General features: G+C 48.9%; 2 protein-coding genes and 1 pseudogene across 2 annotated transcripts; all 3 read right to left on the bottom strand.

Annotated features, from left to right (window-relative positions):
• Nucleotides 1-14: 14 nt before the first annotated feature.
• On the bottom strand, nucleotides 15-8642 carry LOC128950315 (keratin, type II cytoskeletal cochleal-like; annotated as a pseudogene).
• A 2024-nt stretch (nucleotides 8643-10666) lies between these two features.
• LOC128950336 (keratin, type II cytoskeletal 75-like) lies at nucleotides 10667-14286 on the bottom strand. The gene is made up of 9 exons (XM_054295218.1): nucleotides 13771-14286; nucleotides 13181-13395; nucleotides 12854-12914; nucleotides 12649-12744; nucleotides 12243-12407; nucleotides 11864-11989; nucleotides 11257-11477; nucleotides 10978-11012; nucleotides 10667-10875 (listed from the first exon to the last, which is right to left on the bottom strand). Exons 1-9 carry the CDS (start codon nucleotides 14284-14286, stop codon nucleotides 10667-10669), a joined length of 1644 nt encoding a protein of 547 aa, XP_054151193.1.
• A 4816-nt stretch (nucleotides 14287-19102) lies between these two features.
• LOC128950337 (keratin, type II cytoskeletal 75-like) lies at nucleotides 19103-23327 on the bottom strand. Its single transcript, XM_054295219.1, has 9 exons — nucleotides 22833-23327; nucleotides 21680-21894; nucleotides 21111-21171; nucleotides 20822-20917; nucleotides 20446-20610; nucleotides 20140-20265; nucleotides 19678-19898; nucleotides 19406-19437; nucleotides 19103-19299 (listed from the first exon to the last, which is right to left on the bottom strand). Exons 1-9 carry the CDS (start codon nucleotides 23325-23327, stop codon nucleotides 19103-19105), a joined length of 1608 nt encoding a protein of 535 aa, XP_054151194.1.
• Nucleotides 23328-25326: the final 1999 nt, after the last annotated feature.

Raw genomic sequence — 25326 nt, 5'->3', positions numbered from 1 at the left:
GTTAGTGAGATGGATTACTTACAAATATTGATGGCACCAACACCTTCTCCAGACAGCCTGGAAGAAAGAGAGGATAGAAAAGTCAGGGTTCCTTTTAAGGATAATTTCAAGCAATATTTTTGCACCAAGAATCTTGGAAAACAGACCCAGTGGGGGCTGGGTCTGATGGGGAGTATCAAAGAGGATTTGGAATGACACCTGCTACTGTGTAGGATGGGGGTGAATTTCCTCTGCAAAATTTTGTGAGACTTTCACCCCCTTGCAGGGCAAAGGTGAGAACATTTCTGGATTTGGATGGGATTTGGTTTGCAGGGGGAGTTCCCACCTGCTCTCCTCACTCTTCATGTTAGTCTCGATCTCAATGTCCAGGGCCAGCTTGATGTTCATGAGCTCCTGGTATTCCTAGAGCTGCTGGGCCAGGTCAGCCTTGGCTTTCTGCAGAGTGGCCTCCAGTTTCTTCAGCCTGGCCCTGGCATCCTTGAGAGCGATGTCCCCGTGCTGCTCTGCCTCAGCAATGGCCATCTGCAGCCCAGCCACCTGCGGGCAGCAAGTCCAGTGACATTGAGATGGGTCTGGATCCCGATTTCCAGGCCCCTTCCAGCCAGGGGTGGATATGGGAGTGCCCCACGTTTGGGGAGGTCCTGTGCCTGCACCTTCACGCTGTCCATGTCTGAGTGGAGCTGCTGCAGCAGGTGGTTCATCTCCGAGATCCCCAGCCTGGTGTTCTGGAGGCCATCCCCGTGCCAGCCGGCCGAGAGCTGCAGCTCCTCGTGCTGGGTGGGCAGGGAGCTGACCCTGCTCTGATCCTCTCTTCACCAGGGCTTGCCACACTCATCCCCTTGAGCTTCCCCCTTCTGTGTCCTTCTGCTCCTCCATCTCTCTTTATCAAAGCAGCATTTTCCCAGAGAGTTGTGAAGAATCATGGAAGGCTGGAAAAGACCTTCAAATCATCAAGTCCAACTGCCAAACATCTTCAAGGAACTATCTGAACTCCTCTCCAAACCCACTTCATTTTACACCTTTCTGCCCTGTCCTCGCTGCTTGTTCTCTCCAGTATAACTCAGCCTTTGGGAAATGCTAAACAAAAATCTCCCTGTTTGTTTGCACCTCCTCACCCTGCTCTGGTACCAGGATCAGCCTCAGCACGGCTCCAGCTGGCGATGTCCTCATCCTGTGCCTTGGCCTCACTGATGATGCTGTCCAGGTCCAGGTTCTGGCTGTTGTCCATGGACGGCACCACCGAGGGGTCAGAGATCTGGGTCTGCATCTGGGACAGCTGCTGGAAATCAAACAAATTCATTTTGTGTCCCAAATGTTTCACTGATTGTTTGTCCTGAGCCGAGGTGTAGAAGAGAGTTGGGGAGGAGCTGCAGCACAGATGTGACAGATGCTACTCCCAAAACCTTAGTAAGATTTATTAAACCTTATCAAAAATACAACAAAGACTGAATAGAGAAAACATTACAGCGCCGGGAGTAGCAGAGGATCCCACCATGTGCTCACCCCCACAATGGAGGCTTCACCTTTTAACCCTTTAGCCCCTGCCAAAGTCCTGTCCCTTGACTCCTTCTTCACTGTCCAGTGGTGGAATTCACTTCCTTAAATCTTGATTGGAGGTCATGCATTGCAAGGGGTGTAAAACAGAACCATAAATCTATTATACTTTTCTGAACACATATACATTATATTTGCCTTTTAATTGTGAGGGTCAGCCATCGCATTACTCATCTACCACACTGACCAGCTCTTGGGCTCTTTGAGCCTCTGGAGACTGGGAAATTTGGGATACTCTTACTAATTTGTAGAGGGCTTGCAGGAAGTTTATCTCATCTTCACGGCATCCACCTTGGTCCCCTTATCCACCTTGTTCCCTCAGGCAGCATCCACATCCTGGAACGATGACAAAGGAGCTTGGACCAGACCTTCTCTGGGTCACTGGGTGAAGTCTTTGTATCTAACACAAACCTTTGATTAAATTTAATTAATTTAATTGAACTAAATTAAGATTAAATTAGGAACTGAAATTTCATATTAAACCAGAAATGGAGGATTTCTTGATCTCTGCACCTTTAAGCAGTGCCAAGAGTGAAGTGATTTCTCACCTCCACCTTTTTTTTGGGAGGGGAGGAGGCAGGATGTCCATGGATCCAAACAATGCCACACCACTGAATTTCCCTTTTCCTGCCAGACAGATATTTTGCACAATACTTGAAACAGCAGAAGCTTCTTACTGTGTCTCCTGCAGGTGAGACGAGGGGGCTGTGGATGCTGGGATTGGACACAGAAAGGCTGAGGACTGGCAGAGCATCTGGTGAAGGGACTGTCATGAATAAGAAACTTGACTAGGCCAATATTCAAGCAGCAATCAATTTATTATTTAATATGGTAAAGTATGAGCAATACAACGCTGGGTACAGTGGGGGAAGTTTTCCCTCCAACTGCACACCGATAATTGATGGTTACAGGTATTTATAAGGATACTCATCAGTTTTTTTCAGCAGTTTCTATTTCCAGTCTTTTACCCATCAGCAATTTTTATTCCAAATTATTACATCACAATTCTATACACTATTGTGAGTTTAATTTCTCAGGATGTCTTCAAAGGAGTATCCCCAGATGGTGATGGTCCAGTTTCTGAAAGAAGAAAGACGAATCCCATCTGGTGGGGTCCGGCTCCCCAGATGTGTGTCCACCTTTTAATTGCAGAGACTCTAAATCTCATAACACTGATGTCCAGCTTCCCTTTGGTCAAAACCATAAATCCTTGAGGTGATGTTCATCTTCCTTTCTCAAGCTGTTTTTCTCTGCTTCAATAAGGCGTGAGATAAGCATATTTCCTTTATATATATTCCAAAGCTATAGTTTCAAGGATACAAGTAATATTCTAAAATTATACATCAAAAGATTATTATTGCAGAGCTTTTTATGGATTAAATGCAAGCAAAAAGCAACATCTTTAACACCTTAATTCCAATGCATCTAAATCAACCAGAGTTAATTGCAAACAACAGATAGGTTCAAAGGCCTTTTTCCATGCTTTATTTTCCTCAGTTATTATTAGAATTCGCAACTATCCCACTGTCGGGGTCCACACATTTCGCATTCACAAGTACACACGTCGCCTGTTTGTACCTGACGTGAAACACAGCTTTGCATCTCACAGGACAAGGTCGGGATGACCCAGAGCTGAACTGGGGGACACTCCTGAGTTTGGCATGAGGGGCCTGAAACAAGGAGCAATTACAACCCAGCACTGCGCCACTGGCACAACCAGGTGTTTCTGCTTCCTGGCATGACTCCACCTGTGCTCTGGGCCTGGCAGTGCTGGATACAAAGGGTGATTTGAATGTGCTTTGCCTTTCCAAAGCTGTCCCTACTTTGGTGGTGGTGCCTCCTCACCTTGACCACGACAAAGTTGTTCTCTGCTGTCCTGTGCTTGTTGATTTTCTGGTACCTCTGGGGAGGGAGAGCTCAGAATCCCTTCAGAGCCTCCACCCTGTGCAAACTCCCTCTTCACACGAGGAGAGACCAAAGGGTCTCATTCTGCGGGCGTTTACCAACAATCCACAGATTTTTGGAGGGAGCAGTGCTGGAACAGAGTCCTTGATGGAGCTTTATCGTTTCTACTTCTATGTCACTGATTATGATGGAAAAGGCAGCACCCCCGGGCTGGAGGGCGGGAGGGGCCATCTAGAAAAGCTGAAGGCCCTCATCAAAGGCACCTTTTATGCCATGAATGGGAGCCTTGTGCTCCCGAAATGTTCTGAGCGGAGCCGGGTGTGAGCTCATCGCCGCACCTGGTTAGTCAGGAGAGGCGGGATCTGCGGGATGGCCGGGGCTGGGAGAGTCCAGGCCACGCTCTTGGGAAAGGTCAAAACCCAGCGGGAGCCTGGACCCATGCCCGGCTCCCATGGAATGCTTACATGGGGGAGATGAAAGAGAGAAAGAGGAGTTCAAAGGAAGGAGGCCGTGCAGGTAATAAACCATTGCCCTCTCCTGGCCCTTTCATGGGGGAAGATTTATTCCCATCAGGAATATCCATCCCTGAAAATAATTTCCATTAAGCAGAGCACCAGCTATGCATCCATTTGTGGGTCTCGAAGCTCTTGGCCACGTAGAAGAGAAAATTTAATGTCTGTTTTCCAGTTGCTGGATTAATGTTTGGCACAGAGGAATCAGAGGTTTGGGTTGGAAGGGACCTTAAAGATCATGTCATTCCAATTCCCATATTAGGAAGAAAATTTGGGATCCGAAAAGTTTAAAATAGTTAAAGATGGGAAGAACAAATTCCTAGGAATTGGGGCAGGAGCCCAAAGTCCTTTTGTAGGTGTAGATGCAAGAGGACGGTCCCTGCCCAGCAACATGTGTGATGTCATTGAGCTTCACCCCAGAATCCACTGATCCCAAAGGAATATTTGCCACTTTGTCAGACACAAGCAGAGCTCTAAATTCTAAACTGCATATCTGATGTGACCATTGACTGGCCAAGGATTTCATGTGTGTGCTGATTTCCTTCCCCAGGGCAGTCTAGGATGTTTCAATGCTGCTTTGGGGCTGGAAGGAACCTTTCCTGTTGGGAAAGGTGGCACAGAGTGGCAGGCACATGATCTCCTGGGAAAGGAGATCAGAGGGTGCAGGCAGCATGCATGTGCCCTTGTTGGGAGCTGGGATGAGGACCTCACTCCCACATCTCATATTTCTGGTTCCACACTGACAATTTAAGCTCCTTATTTATTCACATCAATGCCCAACAGATCCCTCATGACCATGGAAGCAGACACAAATACTGGATGGATGTTTTCCTGAAGTGCAAAGAGTGGAGGAGAGAGGGAACTCCTGCTCCCAAGAACCTAAAGAATTGCTGAGCCAAGGATCCTTGCAACCTTCCATGGGGTGGGAGGTAATTCCTCACTTCCCAAATGCTCAAACTATGCAATACATTGAACAAATTCTGATTTAGTTTTAAACTAAAGAGGAGAGATTTAAATGGGACGTTGGGAAGAAACTCCTCCCTCTGAGAATGGGGAGGCCCTAGAATGGGTTTTCCAGGGAAGCTGTGGCTGCTCCTGGATCCCTGGAAGTGTCCAAGGCCAGTTGGATGGGGCTTAGAGCAGCCTGGGAGAGTGGAAGGTGTCCCTGCCCATGGCAGGGTTGGGATGAGTTTTGAGGTCCCTTCAACCCAAACCATTCTGGGATCCTGTGATTCCAAGGATGCTGCTGACTGGGGTGGCTCCACACTGAGCTTCTCAGCTGACAAGCACTGAGATGCAGCTCCAAGCAATTCAAGCAAAACACAGAGCTCCAGGGAGAGCTTGGAGCCCCTTCCAGTGCCCAGAGGAGCTCCAGGAGAGCTGGAGAAGGACTTGGGACAAAGAATGGGAGGAAAGGACACAGGGAATGGCTTCCCACTGCTAGAGGGAGGGATAAATGGGATATTGGGAAGGAATTCCTCCCTGTGAGGGTGAGGAGGCTCTGGAATGGATTTCCCTGGAAGCTGTTGCTGCCCCATCCTTGTTACTGTCCAAGACCAGGTTGGATGGGGCTTGGAGCAGCCTGGGATAGTTGAGGTGTCCCTGCCCATGACAGGGGTTGGGATGAGATGATCTTAGATATCCCTTCCCATCCAAACCTTTCCGTGATTCTGAGGTCACGTTTTTTGGGCTGTTTTGGGCCTTTTTACCGACACAGGAAGAAGAGAGGGAAGTAAAACTGGACAGATCTTGCTGTGGGTGTTGCCTACCTGACCTTGAAATGCTCCTCCACATCCTGCATGGCCTTGAGCGTGGAGCTGAGCTGCAGCCTCTCCTCTCCCAGAGCCTCCAGCTGCTGCCTTGAACTGCTGATGTACAACTCAAACACGGGCTCCAGATTATTCTACACAATTTTCTGGCCTTTTAAGAGGCTCCATTTGGTCTCCAGAACTTTGTTCTGTGTCTCCAGGAACCACACCTGAAAGCCATCAGAACAATATAAATCAGGATCCTTAACTCAAAACTTGCCTTGCTTTTCATTAAATGGAAGTTTAATATGGTGGGAGTTGTAAATGTTTTCTGTAATTTAAAGCATGATTAGATGGGCCTGTTACCAAAAGATCATTGGTGAGAAGATCTGGGAGCCAGGAGAAATACTCAGCTGCATGGAAACCTGGAGAAATAATTTCCTCTGTGCTTGGATTGTCAAAAAGATGTATATGGACAGTCTGCATATGGAACAAAGTCCTGCACAAAATCCTTAACTCTGCTTTAATGATTTAGAATTAAATTTCTAATGTTGAGAACTTCCTGACTCCATCTCCAGGTAATGCCAGAGCTGGAGGAGGACAACGTGCCTCACCTTGTTGATGAAGGAGGCAAATTAGCTGTTGAAGGATTTAATTTGGTCCTTGTCCTCCTGCTGCACATTGGGGTCAATCTTGGTTCACGGGCACCGAGAGGCACTGGTTGACCACTGTAGCCACATTTCTCTTCACAGAGAAAAGCAAGGCACAATTCTTCCCAAGAATACTTCTGGATTTCACATTCTCTGAACCTCAGAGAAAGGAAAAAAATTCTTATAATTTGCTGTGCCTGTATTTGTGCAAAAGTAGAATGCAGTATGGAGGTTGTTTGCCCAAAGTGATGGTGTTTTGTTTCCTTGGCCGCTCAGGGCCAAGTGTGTGTGTGTGTCAGGACTGTTGGATGACAGTCACGAAACTCAGTGCAGTGTGTGCAGTTGGGTGCAGAGTTAAGTGCTTGGCAGATTCAGTTTTAGATGTATAGAATAATATAGTATAATAAAGTAATTAATTAGCCTTCTGATAAGATGGAGTCCTCCTCATCATTCCTCCTTTGTCGGGGTTCCCAACGCAGCTATAGACCATGACCTTCTGGATCCCTCCAGGACCACATCCAAGCCCATATTTTCTAAGCTGTTTTTCAAAGAGGAGATTACTGGTGGGCCAAAAAAAAAATCCATTTCCATCCACAAGTTGCCTTTGGGTTTGGTTTTAGCTTGGTTAAAATGGTTCCTGTTTAGTTTAAAGCTGATGAGACTGAAGCTGCTGCAAGAGGGAATCCAGAGATTGGGAAAATGCCAGTTTGATGTGCTTTGCTAAAGAAAAATCCTGACTCTGCCCCCAGATTTCCAACCATTGTGGGGTAGTGACAACCTTGATCCAGGCAAGAAGTTCCTGTCTTGGTCTGCATTCCTGAGCTTTCCAGGCAGAAATTCACCTGCACTGAGGTGCTGCTGGTAAAGGCAGGGATCTGGAAGATGGCAGTGCCTTTCTGGGAGTCCAGAATTCTGAAATAAGAATTCTGAAAGTCCAGGGTCCCCTGAGAGGAAACAGCCTGAGGTGTGAAAGTCCTGTTCATCAGATGAGTCACAGAATGTCCTGGGCTGGAAGGCACCCACAGGGACCATCAAATCCAACCCTTGGCCCTGCACAGACACTCCAAAATCCCACCCTATGCCGAAGGGCATTGTCTAACTGCTTCTGGAGCTCTAGCAGCCTTGGAGCTGTGACCATTTGTAGTGGTTTTGGTTCACCAATTTGAGATTTCCTGGCCAATGCACCAATTAATGTGGTGGGTCTAGCACTGGCCAGTGGACCCACTAGAATATACTCACTCATTTCCTGCTGTGCGATAGATTAGGAGGAAGGCAAAGCAAGCTCATAACTTCAAAAGGGTATGAAGAAAGCTTTATTAACAGTAATTAAAAGAAAGAATAATAAGAATCAGAATAAAGTCTTTAGAACACTTCTCCTCCCCCCTACAACTTTTTCTTTTCTACTAATAATGCACAGAAACAATTTAGTCAGTTTATCACTTCTAGAACAGGATTTATCACTTCTAGAACAGTCTTTCTTCAGTTCACTTGGGGAGAGAAGTTCCTCTTGTTAATGCTGTGGAGACTTCTCCACAAGGAAACAGTTCCCTCATGGCTTTTAATTTCCACAAAGAGCAGCCCTCTGGGAATCTGCGATGGTGAAGTCCCTCCCATCTTTTGCAGCTTTCCCACTCTGTGCTTATTGGTCATGTCAACCTATGGGGTGCTATTTTAAGGATGAGCTGTTCAACAGCAAAGATTATCTATCTCTGAGATCATCCTCATCACTGAGAACAGAGGTCTTCTTTCCACGGGGTAGAGGGTCTTCATCACTCTTCCCTCTCTCTGTTCAGATTTCTCACGGAGTCACAGCTACTTCAACGTCTGCTTACTTTAGCATGGAGGCCTTTGCTCATATCTACAATTTGAACACTTTATCTCATCATACTTTTTCAATGAGTTACAGGGAAAAAGAGTCTGATGTATCAATTACATCTTTCTCCATAGGTTTGCAAAAGGATTTCAGCCCCAAGATCAAGGCATCTCCTCATCCCTCCCATATGGGACTTGACTCTTTCTTCACTGACCTTAGTGTCTTCATGTTGTTCTACGTGTTCTCACTCTGTTCTTTTCTCTCACCCAAGGGAGGATTGATGTCTGTAGGTCTCATCTGTGTACTAAAAGAGTTAATATCTCACCCAGACCTGCCGATGATGCAGATGTGATTTCTGATGGATAGTGCTAGAGCTGGTTTTGGTAGAGGATTTCTTTGGTGGCCATGCTGGAGGGAGGGCCAGGATCTCAGCAGCCGGGTCAGAACCCTGCAGCAGCATGACCGGAGTCCGAGGGCTTCTCCTCCACGTGCCCAGGGGTTGCAGATGAACCCTAGTGATGGTAGAATCCTGGTTGAGCCGGCCCGGCCCGGGGCTGCTCCTGGGGCCCAGGGACCCCAGCTCAGCCTGGGCTGGTGGCAGGGCAGAGCTTAGTAGCGGCCAGATGTCAGCAACCGCAGCCATGGCCTGGCCTCAGCCCTGCGGCCTCCCCTCCGCTGCCCGGTGCTTGCAGGTGAACCCCAACAGTGGTGGAATCTTGGCCGAGCCGCCCAGCCTGAGGCTGCTCCTGGGGCCTGGCAGACCCAGCTCAGCCTGGGCTGGTGGCAGGGCAGAGCTTAGTAGCGGCCAGATGTCAGCAACCGCAGCCATGGCCTGGCCTCAGCCCCGGGGCCTCCCCTTCCCTGCCCGGCGCTTGCAGGTGAACCTCAACGGTAGCAGAGTCTTGGCCGAGTGGCCCGGCCCAGGGCTGCTCCTGAGGCTCAGGGACCCCAGCTCAGCCTGGGCTGGTGGCAGGGCAGGGATTAGTAGTGGCAAGATGTTTACAGCCACAGCCATGGCCCAGCCTTGGCCCTGTGGCCTCCCCTCCCTGCCCAGCCCCTCCCAGGAGTCCAGCCCCACGGCAGAGCCCGCTCAGCCTGGCCCAGTCGGGACAAGGATCAGGGCTGGCCGTGTTACCTGTTCTCAGGCTGGAAGAGAAAAGAGACTTCTCAGGATTTTTCATTTTCAACTTGTGTGTTTACAGAGGCGTGGTCAGCTTTCTAGTGGTTTAACAAAGTGTCAATGTCCAAAACGACTCACTGATTGGTTTTATCAGGCACAGAGGAAGCTCTCAGCCGCTCTTCTCAAAAAACCCCACTTCCGTAGTAGTTCCAATGATAAAACCAGCACACCATGCCCTGGGGAGCCTGTTCAGTGCCCCACCACCCTCCGGGGACGAACCTTTCCTGATATCCAACCTAAACCTCCACTGGGGCAGCTCCAGCCATTCCCTGGGTCCTGTCTCTAGTCCCCAGAGCAGAGACTGGAGCTGTCCCTGGGGATGAAGCTGCAGCCCCCAAGGAGTCTCGCCTCAGTCTCCTCTTTTCCAAGGCAGACAAGCCAACCCTCGGCTGCTCCTTGTGTTGCCCCTGCAGACCCTTCCCCATTCATGTAACTCTGGATGGAGCTTTGATGCTGGACAGTGCTTAAATAACAAACCAAACTCCAGCTCTGCTGCTGCCAGTGGGATGTGGACTGGAGAGCCTGGAGAAAGATGGGCAGGTACTGAAGAGGACAAGCCACTTACTTTCCAGTGCCCTGAGAGCCTTTCACTGTCTCACAACCTCCTCTGGGGATATTATTCCTCCCAAAAAGGGTTGATTTGGGGGTTTAATGGGTGTTTTCCATTTCTAACTATGGTAATGGCAGTGGAGGTGTTTTATCAGTCGCTGCAGATGTGTGTGCAGATCAGATGAGCTGCAGCACTCATCTTCTTGGGAAAACCAGATTTATATCCCTCCATGAGTGATCCTATTCAATTACAGAGGTTTGGGCACAACTACTGTGGCATAAAAGGCTGAGATATCATAATGTAGGAATTAAGGCAGAAGAACTTTGTTTTGTGCCAAGTAGGAAGGGCACATATCTTCCCATCCTCATGGAAATAGAACATCCAAATGTTTTATTCCTGTTGGATATGAGGTCCATGGACTTGGAGAGGAAGGAGATGTCTCAACTTCCATGTGCCTTTTTTACCTTCAAAGCAGCAAAGTTACTGTGCTGCACCAGCCACCCTTTGCCACAAGGTAAGAGAAAAGAATTGGAATTGAAAAGAGGATGCGACATAGTTAATTTCACATGCCTTTTATTAGACAAACACTGGGAAATGAGGAATGTTGAGGGTCACAGGACAAACAGGAGCACAGCATCTTTTATATAACTAATGACACATGGGTTTGATTTCTAAATCTTTTGAAGGAGCCGGATAAGGATTGGACCCAAGAGAAGCCTCAGCACTGGTGGCACTAGGGCCTGGAGTCAGTTCCTCAGTAACATCCCCTCATGGAAGAGCCGGTGGAGATGGACTTGAAGCTGGAGCTGCTGCCTCCAACCATGCAAGAGCCACCTGTGCCATATCCACTTCCAGAGATGGAGCCCATTCCCATTCCAGCACAGACCACACCTCCGGGCCCACCACTGGAGCTCAGGTAGTTCATGCCTCCATATCCTGTTCCTGAAGTGCTTCTGGTCACAGCTGCCAGGGAAAAACAACATCATGAGAGGAATCCACAGGCGTGGGATAGGCTCTGAGCAGGGGTGGGAGGTAGATATAGAAATGTCTCTAAAAGTTACTTACAGATGTTCACTGAGGCAGCACCTTCCCCAGAGAGCCTGTCAGGGAGCAAAAGAGAGCCAGTGAGACATCAAAGGGAGCCTCACAAAGGCAGGAAAATTTCCTTTGAATATTTTTGAAACGTGCAAAGTTTGTATGAAAGGCTGCTGTTCCCAAACAGCTCCTCTTCACAGGCACTCACTGGTCTTTAAACAGCTCTCAGGTCCGAATGTGGATCGAAACCTGACCAGGGTCTTTAACTCCATTGCACCTCTGAAAACTGGGATATAAAATCTCACTGACCTGCACTCCTCGCCCTCCAGCAGCTTCTTATAAGTCACGATCTCAATGTCCAGGGCCAGCTTGACATTCATGAGCTCCTGGTATTCCCGGAGCTGCCGGGCCAGGTCAGCCTTGGCTTTCTGCAGAGCTGTCTCCAAGTCCTCCAGTTTGTCCCTGGCATCCTTGAGGGCCATCTCCCCACGATTTTCTGCATCATTGATGGACGTCTGCAATCCACTGACCTACAGGAGAAAATCCAGATTTTCATTCCTTATCAAGAGCATAATCCAGCTCTTTGTATCCTGAGGTCCCAATCCCACGTCTGATGTTTGGGTTAACATCAATAGGGTGTGATCTTAACCGTCACTGATCCATGACTTTAATTCAATTCATTGAACTGATCCATGTTCTGAGTCAGGTCCCAGTCTGGATTTACCTCCACAACTCTCAGAATCTCCTTGCGGTGATTGATACTACACTGAGTAACTCTTGGTGATGTCACTGCTCTCATATAAATCCAGTCACGTTCATTCCTGATCCAGCAGAACTCCCTTGGTTGATTTTATTTTTATTCCCTGGGCAACTCAGAGGTGAGGTCACAGCAAGGGTTATGTTTGCTGCACTTTACCTGTTTTTTCACGCTGTCGATTTCGGATCGGACCCGCTGGATGTGGCGGTTGAGCTCTGAGATCTCCTGCTTGGTGTTCCGGAGGTCGTCCCCATGCCTGCCAGCTGTGGCCTGCAGCTCCTCGTACTGTCACAAAGAGGGACAACCAGTCAAAGGAAAATAAGCTGGATTTAGAGCCCAACAGTGCAGGTTTGGGGTTGTTTGCGTGTTCAAAAATGTGTGCGTGTTCTCAATCCCAAATTAACATTTCTGAATTTCATAGGGTTATTAAATCTGAAGACATTCTGTGTTTCAAAATCACAGTGGGAACCACCTCCCTTGGGGAATTTGGGGATGGGAGGATGGTTTTCCTTTTGCAGAAGCCTCCTGAGACACTTACCCTGGACTGGTACCAGGACTCGGCCTCGGCGCGGCTCCGGTTGGCAATGTCCTCGTACTGCGCCTTCACCTCGGCGATGATGCCCTCCATGTCAAGGCTCCGGTTGTTGTCCATGGTCAGGATAACAGAGGTGTCAGAGATCTGGCTCTGTATCTGGGACAGCTCCTGCAAAAGCAGCAAATACTCCTGAGAGTCGCAACACAAATGTTGCTTGGAGGATGGAAAGCCCCAGGGTTAGAGGGGAGAGCTGGGTGAACAAAAGGATTTTTCCAAGACAGCTGCATGCAAAAATGTGAAATGGAAAAACCATTGAATTATTTAGTGCAACAGAGGGGGAAATAGTCAGCCCTGAGGCTCTGGAATGGGAAAGGAAGGCAAGGAGAAAGGTATAAGCTCTGGTGCTCACAGTTTCGTAGAGGGCTCTGAGGAAGTCGATCTCCTCTGTGAGCGAATCCAGCGTGGCCTGCAGCTCTGCCTTGCCCAGGTAGGCAGTGTCCACTTTCTAGGAGAGGAAGCACATCATCAGAATGAGGTGAGTTTCAGAGAAGCAGAGGAAAAGGTGGAGAAGGGGTTTCTTGCAGGGCTGGGAGGCCATGTGGGCAGGCACTCACCTTCTTCAGGGTCACAAACTCGTTCTCGACATCCGCGTGCTTGTTGAGCTCATCTTCATATCTGTGGAATGGAGGTGGAGGGGTGGTCTAGGCTTGTTTTAAAATTATTTCATGTTTTCAGGACCAGTCTCTAATTTTTTTTTTTATGTACAGCTCTGCACCTTGGTCTTTTTGCTCTGTAATTTTCTGCCTGTTACTTTTCAGCCATATCTTGTATTAAATTCAGGCTTTTCTCAGAGGATTGAGTCAGCAAAAAGGCTTTTTCCCCCTCATTTTCTGCATCTGTTGCAGCCCACCCAGGCCCAGGCAGACCATGAACAGACTCACTTGTTCCTGAAGTCCTCAGCAATGGTCTGCATCTTGCTCAGCTCCCCTCTCAGGTTCTCCTTGTCTGTCGTTAGGCTGCTCAGGTGCCTCCTGAGGTTGTTCACGTAGGTCTCAAAGAGGGGCTCAATGTTCTTTTTCACTGTTTTGTTCCCCTGTTCTTGCAGAAGGGCCCACTTGGTCTCCAGGACCTTGTTTTGTTGCTCAAGGAATCGGACCTGGAGAGAGAAGGATGTTTTAGATGGTTTTCCTTGGAGATGTGAGGCACATCCTGCAAGGATTTACTTGCTGGAAGGTGGGAGGTCTCAGCCCTTCAGCTGACAAGTTAAACACTCCTGCTCTCTCTCCCAGCTCTGCTTCCTTACATCCAGTACCACCACTTTGTCCCTGTTTTCTGGTGTCACTGCTGCATTCCTGAAACATGTAAATGGTCTCAAAGCTGGAAACCCTCAGGATTTGTTCCCAGGCTGCTGGGATTTTGGAATGCTGGCAGTACAGGAGAAGAAAAATTGTGGCTAAAGATATAATTCACCCTTGTTTGTGCTTCCCCACCAAAGAATCACCACAGCATAACCAGGAATCTCAGGTCTCACCTTGTCAATGAAGGAGGCAAATTTATTGTTGAGGGTTTGAATCTGATCCTTCTCATTCTTGCGGATATTCTGGATGTGGGGGTCAATCTGCAGGTTGAGTGGCTTCAGAAGGCTCTGGTTGATTGACACTTCATGGATGCCCCCAACTGGGACAGCGGGGAATCCAGGGCCACCACCAAACCCAAAAGGACCAGCAGCTGCCCCACCAAACCCAAAAGGACCAGCAGCTGCCCCACCAAACCCACAGGAGATCCCAGTGCCAGCCCCAAAACCTGCGGGTCCGTAGGGGACACCACCTCTTCCAGCTATGGAGATCCTCTGGCATTCACCAAGGTTGTAGAGGCTCCTGCTTCCAAAGCCTCCAGTGAGCCTTCCATAGGCAGTGGTGGCCCCACAGCTCCCAGCTTGGAGTGCAGGGCGCAGGCAGAGGCTGGAGCTGCTGGCGTTTGGCATGAAGGCAGAAGCAGCGCTGAAGTTCCTTCTGGCCTGGCTCCTCACAGTGCACTGGCGGGACATGGCTGCCAGGAGTGATCCAAGGAATAAAGGAATGAGAGGAAGTGGCTGGAGGTGAAGCTGTGCTCCCCCAGCCTAGGACTGGCCCTTTATACCCTCCTGAGGTGGGGATGGCTCCAGTGTGGTGCTTATCCCACTGATTAACCGGGCCCGGCACACCCACAGTGAGTTCACCATGAGCATCTATGGAGCTTTCAAAAAAGGGCAGAGGTTGCATTTTTTTTTGTGTTGAAATATCTGAGAAAATCTCAATAGTGGCTTCTCAGCTCCTGTTTGCAGCCACCCCTTTCCCACTCCCTCCTTCCACAGCTGCAGGAGATGGTTCCTTGTAGGGCAAATGCTTGCTCATCTCCAGTCCATGGATGAATCAACTCAGGTTGTGTAAGGTTAATTTGTTTGGTTTTGGAACACTGGTTCCTGGTGGAGGGTCTGAGCTCTGAGAAGTGTCTGATCATGGGTTGTGGTTCTGAGCAAACTCCAGTTCCCAACCTGATGGGAGCTGTTCTCTTGTTCTCGTGCCTAAACAAGAATTCTTTAAAGCACACCTGGTACAGGAGAGGGAAAGAGGTGATGGAGGGAGGGCCAGGAGGGTGATGGGGGAGTCTTGGAGAACCCACCACCAAAAAACAGCTGGGGATTGGGAAGGATGTGGAGGAAATATTATGAACGGTGTTCTCAGACCTTTTCTTTCTGTGAAAACTGTCCACGTTCCACAGAATCATCAGGGTTGGAAGAGACCTTCAGGAGGACCCAGTCCAGCTGCCAGCCCAGCACTGCCATGATCACCCTAAGCCATGTGCCCAAATGTGCCAAATCACCCTGATCTGGACTGACAATAGATGGTGACATATCAGAACCTGCTCCAGAAGGGAGTTTCCATCATCTGTGATGCCACAAACCCTGACTCGACAATTTCTCAGGGTTTCAGCTGTGCAGATTTTTGATCTGTTTCCTGACTCATAGGACGTCCTTGTCTCTACATGGAGCCACCAGGCTGCCCTCCCCATGCCTGTTGTTTTCCCCTCTTACTCACCAGGAAATTCAGTGTTTAGCACATTGCTCACAGAGGCCTCTCTTCACTCCTACCCCCTGTGGCTTCCAGGAAAAGCCAAACAGGACATTTCCCTGGTGAAGGACATGGCATCTCAGCTCCAGCACACAGGGGATTGTCCTAGAGCAGGCGAGATGCTCCCAAGAATCTGAAGCCTTGTCTGGAGGACATTGCTCCTTCCCTGGTGCCTTGTCTGGGTGCCCAGGGGTGGGCATGCTTTTCCCAGCCCCTGCAGCCCCTGGGGTTTGTCAGAGGCTCAGCTGAGCACCCACTCCTTGGAGGAGGTGGCAGTGCTCCCGCAGAGCATTTCTGGGAATCCATTGTGGATGTGAGAGCCTGGTCAGAGAGCGAGAAAACTAAATAAAGTTTCCCAGAATCAGCCAGAAAGATTTCAGAAAGTTGAAAATAAACACATGATAACTTATTAATATAAATAACCTGCAGGTTATTTTCCTACTCTCTGTTTTCTTGTTTTTCTCAAAGATTATTTATGAGAAGGGCATCTTGTTAATTAACCAGCCAAGTTAAATATATTAATTAAATAACCAATCAAGTCCACCTAAATCAAAACTTATTAAAAAAAAGCAGTCCAAAATAAACCACACGTTATACCAATCAGCCTTCTGGTGAGCCTGTGTCATTTCTTACTCAACAGTGACAATCCATAGCTTTGCCCAGCCATGTCCAGGCACAGGGATGTGCCACAGGTGTTTGCAGGTGCATCTTTCAGGAGCTCGTCCTGGCACGTGGCAGCTGAACAAAAGAGTCAATGTGACCAGAAGGTCTCAGGAGGGAAATGGGAAGTTTTCCACCATGTCTTTTTGCCTTTCAGCCAAGCTTTTTTATTTTTATTTCTATTTTTCTCTCTGTTCTTGTAACATTTGCATTACACACACTGGAATGACAATAACTGTCTTGGGAGTGTTTCAGCTCTTGTGTGTTACAACAAGCAGCCGTTTTTAAGAGAGAGGAGCTCCTGTGACTGAGCCTGAGGCTGTCCTAAAGAACTCTGTAAAATCCTTATGGGCACCAACCTGCAATCAGCTCCCTCCACACACTGCAAATCCAGGCCCCTGAGTGCCAGCACCATCCATGTCATTATGACTAAGGCTTTAATCTGGGCTGGGCTGGAATTACTGGGGATCATCTTCTCCTGCTGGAATACCAGCCCCAGGTCATGGCTGCAGTCTGATGGGATGCAGGAGGTGACAGCCTGGAGACCAGGGCCCTGCTCTTCAGCAAGGACAGCTGGAGGTTGGTTGAGTATCCAAACAAATATTCTGGCCCTGGCATTTCCTGGGCTGGAGGACAGGCTTTGTACTCTCTGTGCTGTGACCCAGGTGTGGATGCAGTGGGCAGCACCTTCTGATGTCCCTGTTGGACGTGAGACCAAGTGTTGGTGTCACAGGTGATGGAAACTCCCTCCTGGGCCAGATTCTGATATTTCCTGGTCAGGGTGATTTGGCACATTTGGGTTTAGGGTGGTCATGGTAGTGCTGGGCTGGCAGCTGGATTGGGTCCTCCGGAAGGACCTTCAACCTCTTCCAACCTTGATGATGCTGTGGAACGTGCACAGTTTTCACAGAAATACAAGGTCTGGGAAATTCCCTCCACATCCTTCCCAATCCCCAGCTGCTTTGTGGTGGTGGGTTCTCCAAGACTCCTGCTAATGCCCCATGTAGTGACCCCTCACAACATGAGGCAGAGATGGGAATGGAGCTGGGGCTGGAGCACCAGGGAAGGGTCTGGAGAGCTCCTGAGGGAGCTGAGGGGGCTCAGCCTGGAGAAAGGGAGGCTCAGAGGGGACCTTCTGGCTCTGCACAACTCCCTGAGGAGGGGACAGCCAGGGCAGAGTCAGGCTCTGCTCCAGGGGAACGACAGGACAAGAGGAAGCAGCCTCAGACTGTGCCAGGGGAGGTTGAGGTTGGACATCAGGGGAATTTCTTCATGGGCATTGGCAGGGGCTGCCCAGGGAGGTTTGGAGACCCCATCCTGGAGGTGTCCAAGGAAGGACTGGATGTGGCACTTGGTGCTCTGGGCTGGGTTACAAGGTGGGCGTTGCACAGGTTGGATTCCATGGCCTGGGAGGGCTTTTCCAACCTCAGGGATTCTGGGATTATACAGTCCCATATCCTCGTGGTTAGAGAGGGTGTGTTTGGGCAGCAGAAGGAAAGCCATTGGCTGACCTGGCCCAGGCTGCTGTTCTGAGGGAGGGAGGATATTGCTCCTTCCCTGGAGGCTGCTGAGGGAGGTGGTGGAGCAGGAGTGGAGACCCACGACCAAGCGTGCAAGATTTCAGGAAGGAAATTTCCTCAGGGATACGCACACAGAGTACAGGGCATCGTAGAAAATTATGGGAAACTACTGGTCGTGAAGGAAACCCTGAATCAGTCTGTCATTCCAGCACTGCCAGTTCCCTTCTGTTTCCCCAAATCCATGAGTATTTTCTTAAGAGGACCCCTCTACTCATTACTTGAACCTATTAAAATCCAGGGAGTGAGGGCTGGCATGTTTTTTCCAGCCACAACTGTTAATTCAAGTGACCTTCCAGCAGTGAGATCTGTCACTGAAGATGTTTCTCTGCTTTTACTTTTCCATTAATTTCTCCCAATTAGTCAGAACCACATCTGAAAGCCCTACACCTCCTCTATTTTTTCTTCCACCTTCTCAAAACAAGACCAACATATCCTATGAACATGAAGAAACACTGGATCTTGAAGACTTTCACTTTTCAACAGTGAAACAAATCCCTTTCTTGTTTTTTTTTTTTAATAGCTACTGGATTAGTGATATTTAATTCAGTGTAGGGCCACCTTGGGTTCATAATTCTTACTGACCAGAGTGTGGACCTGACCCTGCCCCTCTGTGTGGTTAGAGGGGAAGGAACATCAGCACCAGGACCCTGAGCCAGGGAGGGCTCTCAGCCTGCTCAGGCAGATGTTGGCACTGCTGGCTCCAAGGCGTGGGTGACACCAGGGGTTTGGGATGGATGATTCACCAGAACAGGCCAGGGGTTTCTCTGGCTCCCCTGGGAGTTAATTCCCTCTTGCTTGAGGTTTGTGCAAGTACATCACACACCTGGCACTGGGATCTCACCCCCAGGATCCAGGCTCTTGGGTGCTCGATGGGCTGGGAGCTGGAAGTAAATGAAGCTCAGACCTTTTCCCCTATGCCTGACTCCTGCCTTGGCGTGTCCTGGTGTTTGGCTTCCAGGTGTTTTCCTTGCACAGTGGGGAGGGAATGTCGAAATCAGCACCAAACCTCCCTCTGAGGTTCTGCTGGGCTGGGGTGTTCTGGCTGCTGACAGTGAAATTCAGTAAATCTGAGTGAGGAGCAAAAATCTGAGCCTTTAACTGGTCAGGGCCTGAGGGAAAGTTCTCGGTACCTGTGTTTGCATGTGCTCTTGCACCTCTTTAATTAAAAGGACTACAAAATAGAATAAATTACATGTGCATTTTTATTAGACAAACTCCAGAAAGTGAAGAGAGACGAACAGTCATGGGACACATTTTATATACAAAATCCGGCCAAAAAATTGCTGAGCTGGAGCAAGCGAGCTGCAAATTTAACCCAGTGAGACTCAGGTTCAGGGCTGAGCCCAACAGGATGTGTGCAAGACAACACAGCTGAGAGAGAGTTCCTAAAGTAAGGCTCCTGTGGGACAGGACTTGGGGTGCAGGTGGCCCTGGTTGTGCTCACCCCGCCACGCTCCAGTAAAGGACCAGTTTTGGTGTTTTATGGTGCGTGGCGGTGACTGGAGGGAGAATTTTAGCTCCTGTAACTTCTTCTGGTGGAGGAGCTGGAGACAAACTTCATGCTGGAGCTGCTGCCAGCTCCGAGGGTGGTGCTGCTCACCCCGGGAACGCCCCCGCAGTTGAAGCTGTTCCCCAAATTGCAGATCCCCCCTCCCATGCTGAGGTTGCTGCCTCCTCCGTATCCCGATCCCACTGTTGTTCTGGTGACGGCTGCAAAGAGGAGAAGGAAATGTTTCAGTATCTCCAGGCATTGGCTTCTTGGTGTAGAGACACAGGAATGTTTAAATAAGGTAATTCTTATATTTTAGAGACTTACAGATATTCACCGGGACCCCATCTCCAGCCAGCCTGTTCAGGGATGGAACATAAGGAAGAGGATTAGAAGTCTGTTGATATTGGGAGGGAGGGAACAATAAAATACCTTTCCCAGAGGCCTTTGGGGTGAAAAATAAAATCACAGCATAATTCACAGATTTTTGTTATTTCCATTATCTGGGAAAATCCTCCCACTCTATGCCCCCTGCTTAGCATTCCAGAAATGCTGAGCTTCTCCTGTGCCAGCCTCAGGGCTGGATGTTTCCCACCCACCTGCACTCCTCGCCCTCCAGCAGCTTCCTGTAGGTCGCAATCTCGATGTCCAGGGCCAGCTTGACGTTCATGAGCTCCTGGTACTCGCGGAGCTGCCGGGCCAGGTCAGCCTTGGCCTGTTGCAGAGCATCCTCCAGCTCGGCCAGTTTGGCCCTGGCGTCCTTGAGGGTCAGCTCCCCGCGCTCCTCAGCATCAGCGATGGCAGCTTTCAGGTTTGCACACTATGGAACACAAAGTTCTGCTCAAAGTCCCCACCCCAGACCTAGGTTTTTCTTTACCTCCCCTGAAATCACAAGGTTTTATCCCAGCACCATCAACTCCACCAGTTTTAGTGACAGTTTTCTTTTTGAGTGAAAAAGAGTCAAACTGAGCAGAACTGCTCAGGTTGCTCCAACCTTTTCCTTCTTCTCCCTTGCAAGTCCAGAGGTAAATTGGTTAAAAGTGGGGTTTGCTGCCCGTTACCTGCTTTTTCACGCTGTCAATCTCGGATCGGAGCCTCTGGACGTGGCGGTTGAGCTCTGAGATCTCCTGCTTGGTGTTCCGGAGGTCGTCCCCATGCCTGCCAGCTGTGGCCTGCAGCTCCTCGTACTGTCACAGAGAGGAACAACCAGTCAAAGGAAAATCCCCCATTTTTGGAGTTACCAGGAGCCTGGAGAGTCCCTCCTGCAGCCCAGATCAACAGCTGGGAAGGTTTTCTTGGAAGAGTCAGTCTTTATCTGTTCCAGACAAGATAAGAAGATAAGAGCATGGAAACCCCAGATCCTTCACCTTGGTCTGGTACCAGGACTCAGCCTCGGCGCGGCTCCGGTTGGCGATGTCCTCGTACTGAGCCTTGACCTCAGAGATGATGCTGTCCAGGTCCAGGTTCCGGTTGTTGTCCATGGTGAGAACCACAGAGGTGTCAGAGATCTGGGTCTGCATCTGGGACAGCTCCTGCAAAGAGCACAGGGAATGAGGTAATCCCCTTGGGAGATGCCTTTTCACCCTTCCAGGTGAGCTGCAGACCTGGGAGAGGCTGTTACAGATCGTTATCTGAACAGCTCAGGTGTTGGTGCAACTCAACAGAGGGAAAGGATTTAGCATCTCCCGGAGGGAGAGAAGTCTTCACTGAGGGCTGGGATGTTTTGGAGCTGGTTGTACTCACTGCTTCATAAAGTGCTCTCAGGAAATTAATTTCTTCACTCAGCGCATCTGCCCTGGCTTGGAGTTCCACCTTGTTCATGTAGGAAGCATCTACATCCTGGGGGATGAGAGATTCTTGGGTGGTTCACACCCCTATCAGTAGATCAGGAACATGCATTGTGATAACAGTCCAGGGAAGAAACCATAATAAAACTGAAGAGGTTGGAATTGTAATGGGTGGATTTGTGACTGAGTGGGTGATCAGAGCTCTACAGTGAGCCATCCCACAGTGCCCTGGAATTTGCTCTCACCTTCTTGAGCGTCACAAATTCGTTCTCTGCAATGGTCCTTCTGTTGATCTCATCTTCGTACCTAAAGGAGGACGGCACAGGGAGTTTTTGTTTGGGCAGGTAACTGAAAGATTTGAGTTTGCTGAAATGAATTTCCTTCAGAGCATTTTGCATACAATGCTCTTTTCCCTCAATGAGACACCAGGAGCTGAACCAGTTAAAACAAGTACATCAAAACAATTCTAACAAATCCATTATTTTTTATTTATTTTTGGCCATTAGTCATCCTCCTTCTGCTGTTTTAAGCAAATGAAATGTGCTGCTCTGAAACTTTCAGACCCACTGTGTAATTTTTCCCTCTCAGTAGGTAATTTAGTTAATAAGTCTTTGATCATGCTCCAAATTATTCCCTAAATGTTGGCATACTCAAATCTGTTACTCCGTTACTGACAAAATTTCTCTTTGAGAAAATGTCATTGCCCGGAATTCCAGGATCCCAAACTCTCCTGGATCCCACAGTTGGTTTAAGGATGTTGAGAGGAGAAAGGCTGCACCTGCCCAGGTGAGTAGAGCATTAGCTCAAGACTTACTTCTTCTTGAAGTCCTCGACCAGGTACTGTGTGTTGACGAGTTCTCCCTCCAGCCTCCCCTTGTCGCTCAGCAAGGAGTTCAGCTGCACCCGCAGGTTGTTGATGTAGGTCTCGAAAAGCGGCTCCAGGTTGTTCCTCACTGTTTTCATTCCCTGCTCCTGCAGCAAACTCCATTTCGTTTCCAGCACTTTGTTTTGTTGCTCAAGGAATCGGACCTGGAAGGAAAAATATCCTGAAGGGGCTTTGAAAGAACAGAGACTGGGGAGAATTTCCCTGCAAATGAGAGGGTCTCAGAACTGGCTGAGAGGGTAAAATGCTCCTTCCAGCTGGTTTTCAGAGCCAAATTCTCATCTCTTGGGAGATTTGGCTACAGGGATCCTGTTAAGTGCTAGAAACTTTGGAACAACCCTTGATTTTCTGGCTTCTCATTCATTGTTTAAATTGAGACCAGGTACAGGGATTTTGTGTGAAAAATGTGAGCAAAATCAAATAAGGAGCAAAGCAGGGCTTGCTCTTTAACTAAAATAACATTGTTAAGGTGCTGCTTCTCCTTCCCTTCTGTAGAGCTCCCCTACCCCACTAAACGTCCAAAATATTGCAGTGTTTTCCTTGCAACCACAGAGGAGCAGCTTGACCAGAGTAGGAGCTGAGCAGATGTTCTTGTGCATTAGTGAAATGTGGTGGACAGAGAGATTTGGATGAGATTTTGATATTTTGAACTAAAAATCCAAACATTTTGGTGACAGATTTAAATGCCTTTGAGAGAATTCAAGCATTGAGAAGCTGCTTCTCCCTTGTGCCAATTACTTGGTCATTTTAGGTGGGTTTCTGGAATTCATTTGATCATCTACAAAGCTGTTCCCAAGGCTCCTGAAATGCTCAGCCTAAAGTCTCCAGAAGGGTGGGATTCTCCTCTGGAGATTTCTTTCCCCACTGCCTGTGAGGTGTGGGAGCAGCAAATGAGGAGGAACTCAAACACTGGATGATTAATTCATAGCAACCGCTATGGAACAGGTGCCATTCCCTGGAGCTTCCAGGGCATCTTCCAGTCTTATTTCTCACTTGTATTCCTCCTTGATCAGCTTTTCTCCTCATCAAGCAGGAAAGTGTCCCTGTCAAAAAAATCAGATATTTAGGAAAGCTCAGATCTCACCTTGTCAATGAAGGAGGCGAATTTGTTGTTGAGGGTTTTGATTTGTTCCTTCTCCTCTTTTCGGATCCTTTGGATGTTAGGGTCAATCTCCAAGTTGAGCGGTTTCAGAAGGCTCTGATTGATGGAGACTTCGTGGATGCCCCCAGCAGGGAATCCAGGGCCACCCCCAAAGGCCCCGTATCCATAGCCAAGGTTGGCTGGAACACCAAAGCCGCCCCCGTACACGCTCCCGGCGCCACCACCAAACCCTGCCGAGCCATAGAAGCTGCCACCCCTTCCAGCCACGGAGATCTTCTTGCAGCCACCAACATTGTAGAGGCTTTTGCTTCCAAAGCCCCCCCCGACCCTGGCAAAGCCACTGCCAGCATTGCAGCTGCCCAGGCGGGTGACGGAGCAGGAGCTGAAGCTGGTCCGGCACGTGTTGGGGACCATGGCCGAAGCAGCGCTGAAGCCGCTTCTCCCCCTCTGAATCCTCACGGTGGACTGGCGAGACATTGCTGGGGCTTTTTGGATTGGGGTGGATGCTGCAGCTAGAATAAAGGAGCGAAGGTGCTGGCCTGGAGCAAGGAGTAGGAGGGAAAGGAGAGAGGTGAACCTGTGCTCTGCAAGGGCTGGGGAGAGCCCTTTTATGCATGTATGAGCCTGGGATGGGTTGGATGAGGTGGATCATCTTTCTGATGAATTAGGCTTGGCATGTCCAACAGCATTCTGGAGAGTGAACTCACTCTGCACACACGCCCTGCTGAAATAATACAGCCCAGGTTCTCAGCAACAGGGAATTGTTTGGGAATAACTGTCGCCGGTCTTTGTAGACAGCCAGACTCGTCCCCATTTCAAAGCTGGAAAGTGGCGATGAGTCACACTGGGCACTGGCAGCAAAACACCGCTCAAGTGCCTGTCACTCAACACCTCTGTCATTGGAAAACTTCATCCCTCGGGATTGCTTTCGCCCCTTTTGTTCACAAGCAGGGCTTGGGAAAGTTTCAATCCTTGTGCTTTAGGAGTGGGACCGGTGCCAGTTCCACAGCCAGCCCTGCAGTCAGCTGTTTTATCCTGGAGTTTTGGGATATCTTTGTGATAAGATTCTTGTGAAATTTGCCCAGAGAGGTTGTGGACTCCCCATCCCTGGAAGTGTCCAAGGCTGGGTCAGATGGTATTTGGAACAACCTGGGCTATGGAAGGTGCCCCTGTCCATAGGACTAGATGATGACTAGATGATCTTTAAGGTCATCCCATCCAAACCATCCTGTGATTCCATGGACCACGTGCAGCCACCGCAGAAATCAGCAGAGTTTTGCTCCCATCCCTAAAAAGCTCAGGTCCCTCTGGAAATCCTGCTGGAAATCCTGCTTCTCCAGGCTTATTCCACTTGTCTTAAAAAAGATAATTACGTGATTTAAAATGGAATATTTTGACAAGATCTGTTTGTTCCTGTGTGGATTTTGACAGCTGCCACTGAGCTCTGTCACAAACATGTGCTGCCACCTCAGGTTTGTGGGTTTGGACTTTATTTTAGCAGGATGAAAACAAACAAGCAAACAACTCAGAAATATATACATAGGAGGAAAGATTGTGGGAATGGGAACTGCCTTGACTCCGCTGGCTCTGTGGAAATGGAGCGCTCCAGGGCTGTTCCCAATGCACACTTAATAAACACAATGTCATTTCCCAAGGATTTAATCAGCTCTTTCAGCACATCTGGAAGTGTGATCCTGCCTGCTGAAATCCACTAGAAAGCACAAGATTCCCTCTGCCCAGGACCACTCTAGGACATCCTGGGTCTTTCCCACCACAGGTACCAGCATAGCCCTTTGCATTTAACAGGTGGTTTGAGTAAAAATAAAAGGTAAAAATGTAAAAAATAATTAATTTTGAGGGACAAAAAGTGCTTGTGGTGTTTTGTGTCGTTTTATGTCAGGAAAACAGGATTTGTATACAATTTATTTAAACAAAAGGCTGAAATGGTAAATGGATACCCCTGAGCAGCTTCCCCTTGTGCTGGCTGCAGGCCAGAGCAGCAGCTGCTGCAGCACAGGAAGAATGGAATAATGAGAAATCAATGGAATAATGAGGAATCACCATGGTGGGGGCAGTTGTGCTTCCATCTCCCCCTGCTTGGTCACATATCCAGGTGCGGGAAACTCCCAGAATTTTTTTTGTGTCCCCATTGTTTCCCAACTGTCTGAGAGGTGATGTTTGCAACGGAAGTTTTAAATTCAATGTTATTCTTAGGCAGGGTTTGTCAGGTTGGTTTTGTGTTTATTGTCAGACTGAGATTTTATTGCAAGGAAGGGCTGAATCCTGCAGGTTTTGCACGGTGAGGCCGCATCACTGTGTGTGACTCTGCAGCCCTGGGAGCCGGAGACAAGCAGATTAGAAGCAAAGTCTGTGTCCAAAGGGCATTTTTGACAGGATTATTGATCAGTCTGGGGGCTTTGCCCACCAACAGACAGATATCAGGACTTGAGGTCATGCGATTCATTCCCACATGCTG

The sequence above is a fragment of the Melozone crissalis genome, unplaced genomic scaffold (genome assembly GCF_028551555.1).
Source record: "Melozone crissalis strain CALT ecotype California unplaced genomic scaffold, PUWL_Pcris_2 ptg000537l_1, whole genome shotgun sequence".
NCBI classification, from domain to species: domain Eukaryota; kingdom Metazoa; phylum Chordata; class Aves; order Passeriformes; family Passerellidae; genus Melozone; species Melozone crissalis.
This window is presented reverse-complemented; position numbering and strand designations above follow the sequence as displayed.

Coding starts and splice junctions, on each gene's coding strand:
- LOC128950336 (XM_054295218.1), bottom strand. CDS start 14,286: ATGTCCCGCCAGTGCACTGTGAGGAGCCAGGCCAGAAGGAACTTCAGC. Junction 12,915..13,180: donor GCTGAGGACTTCAGGAACAA/GTGAGTCTGTTC, acceptor TCCATTCCACAG/ATATGAAGATGAGCTCAACA. Junction 11,990..12,242: donor AGTCCTGGTACCAGTCCAGG/GTAAGTGTCTCA, acceptor TCTTTGTGACAG/TACGAGGAGCTGCAGGCCAC.
- LOC128950337 (XM_054295219.1), bottom strand. CDS start 23,327: ATGTCTCGCCAGTCCACCGTGAGGATTCAGAGGGGGAGAAGCGGCTTC. Junction 21,895..22,832: donor TCGCCTCCTTCATTGACAAG/GTGAGATCTGAG, acceptor TTTTCCTTCCAG/GTCCGATTCCTTGAGCAACA. Junction 19,438..19,677: donor CTGGAGGGCGAGGAGTGCAG/GTGGGTGGGAAA, acceptor ATCCCTGAACAG/GCTGGCTGGAGATGGGGTCC.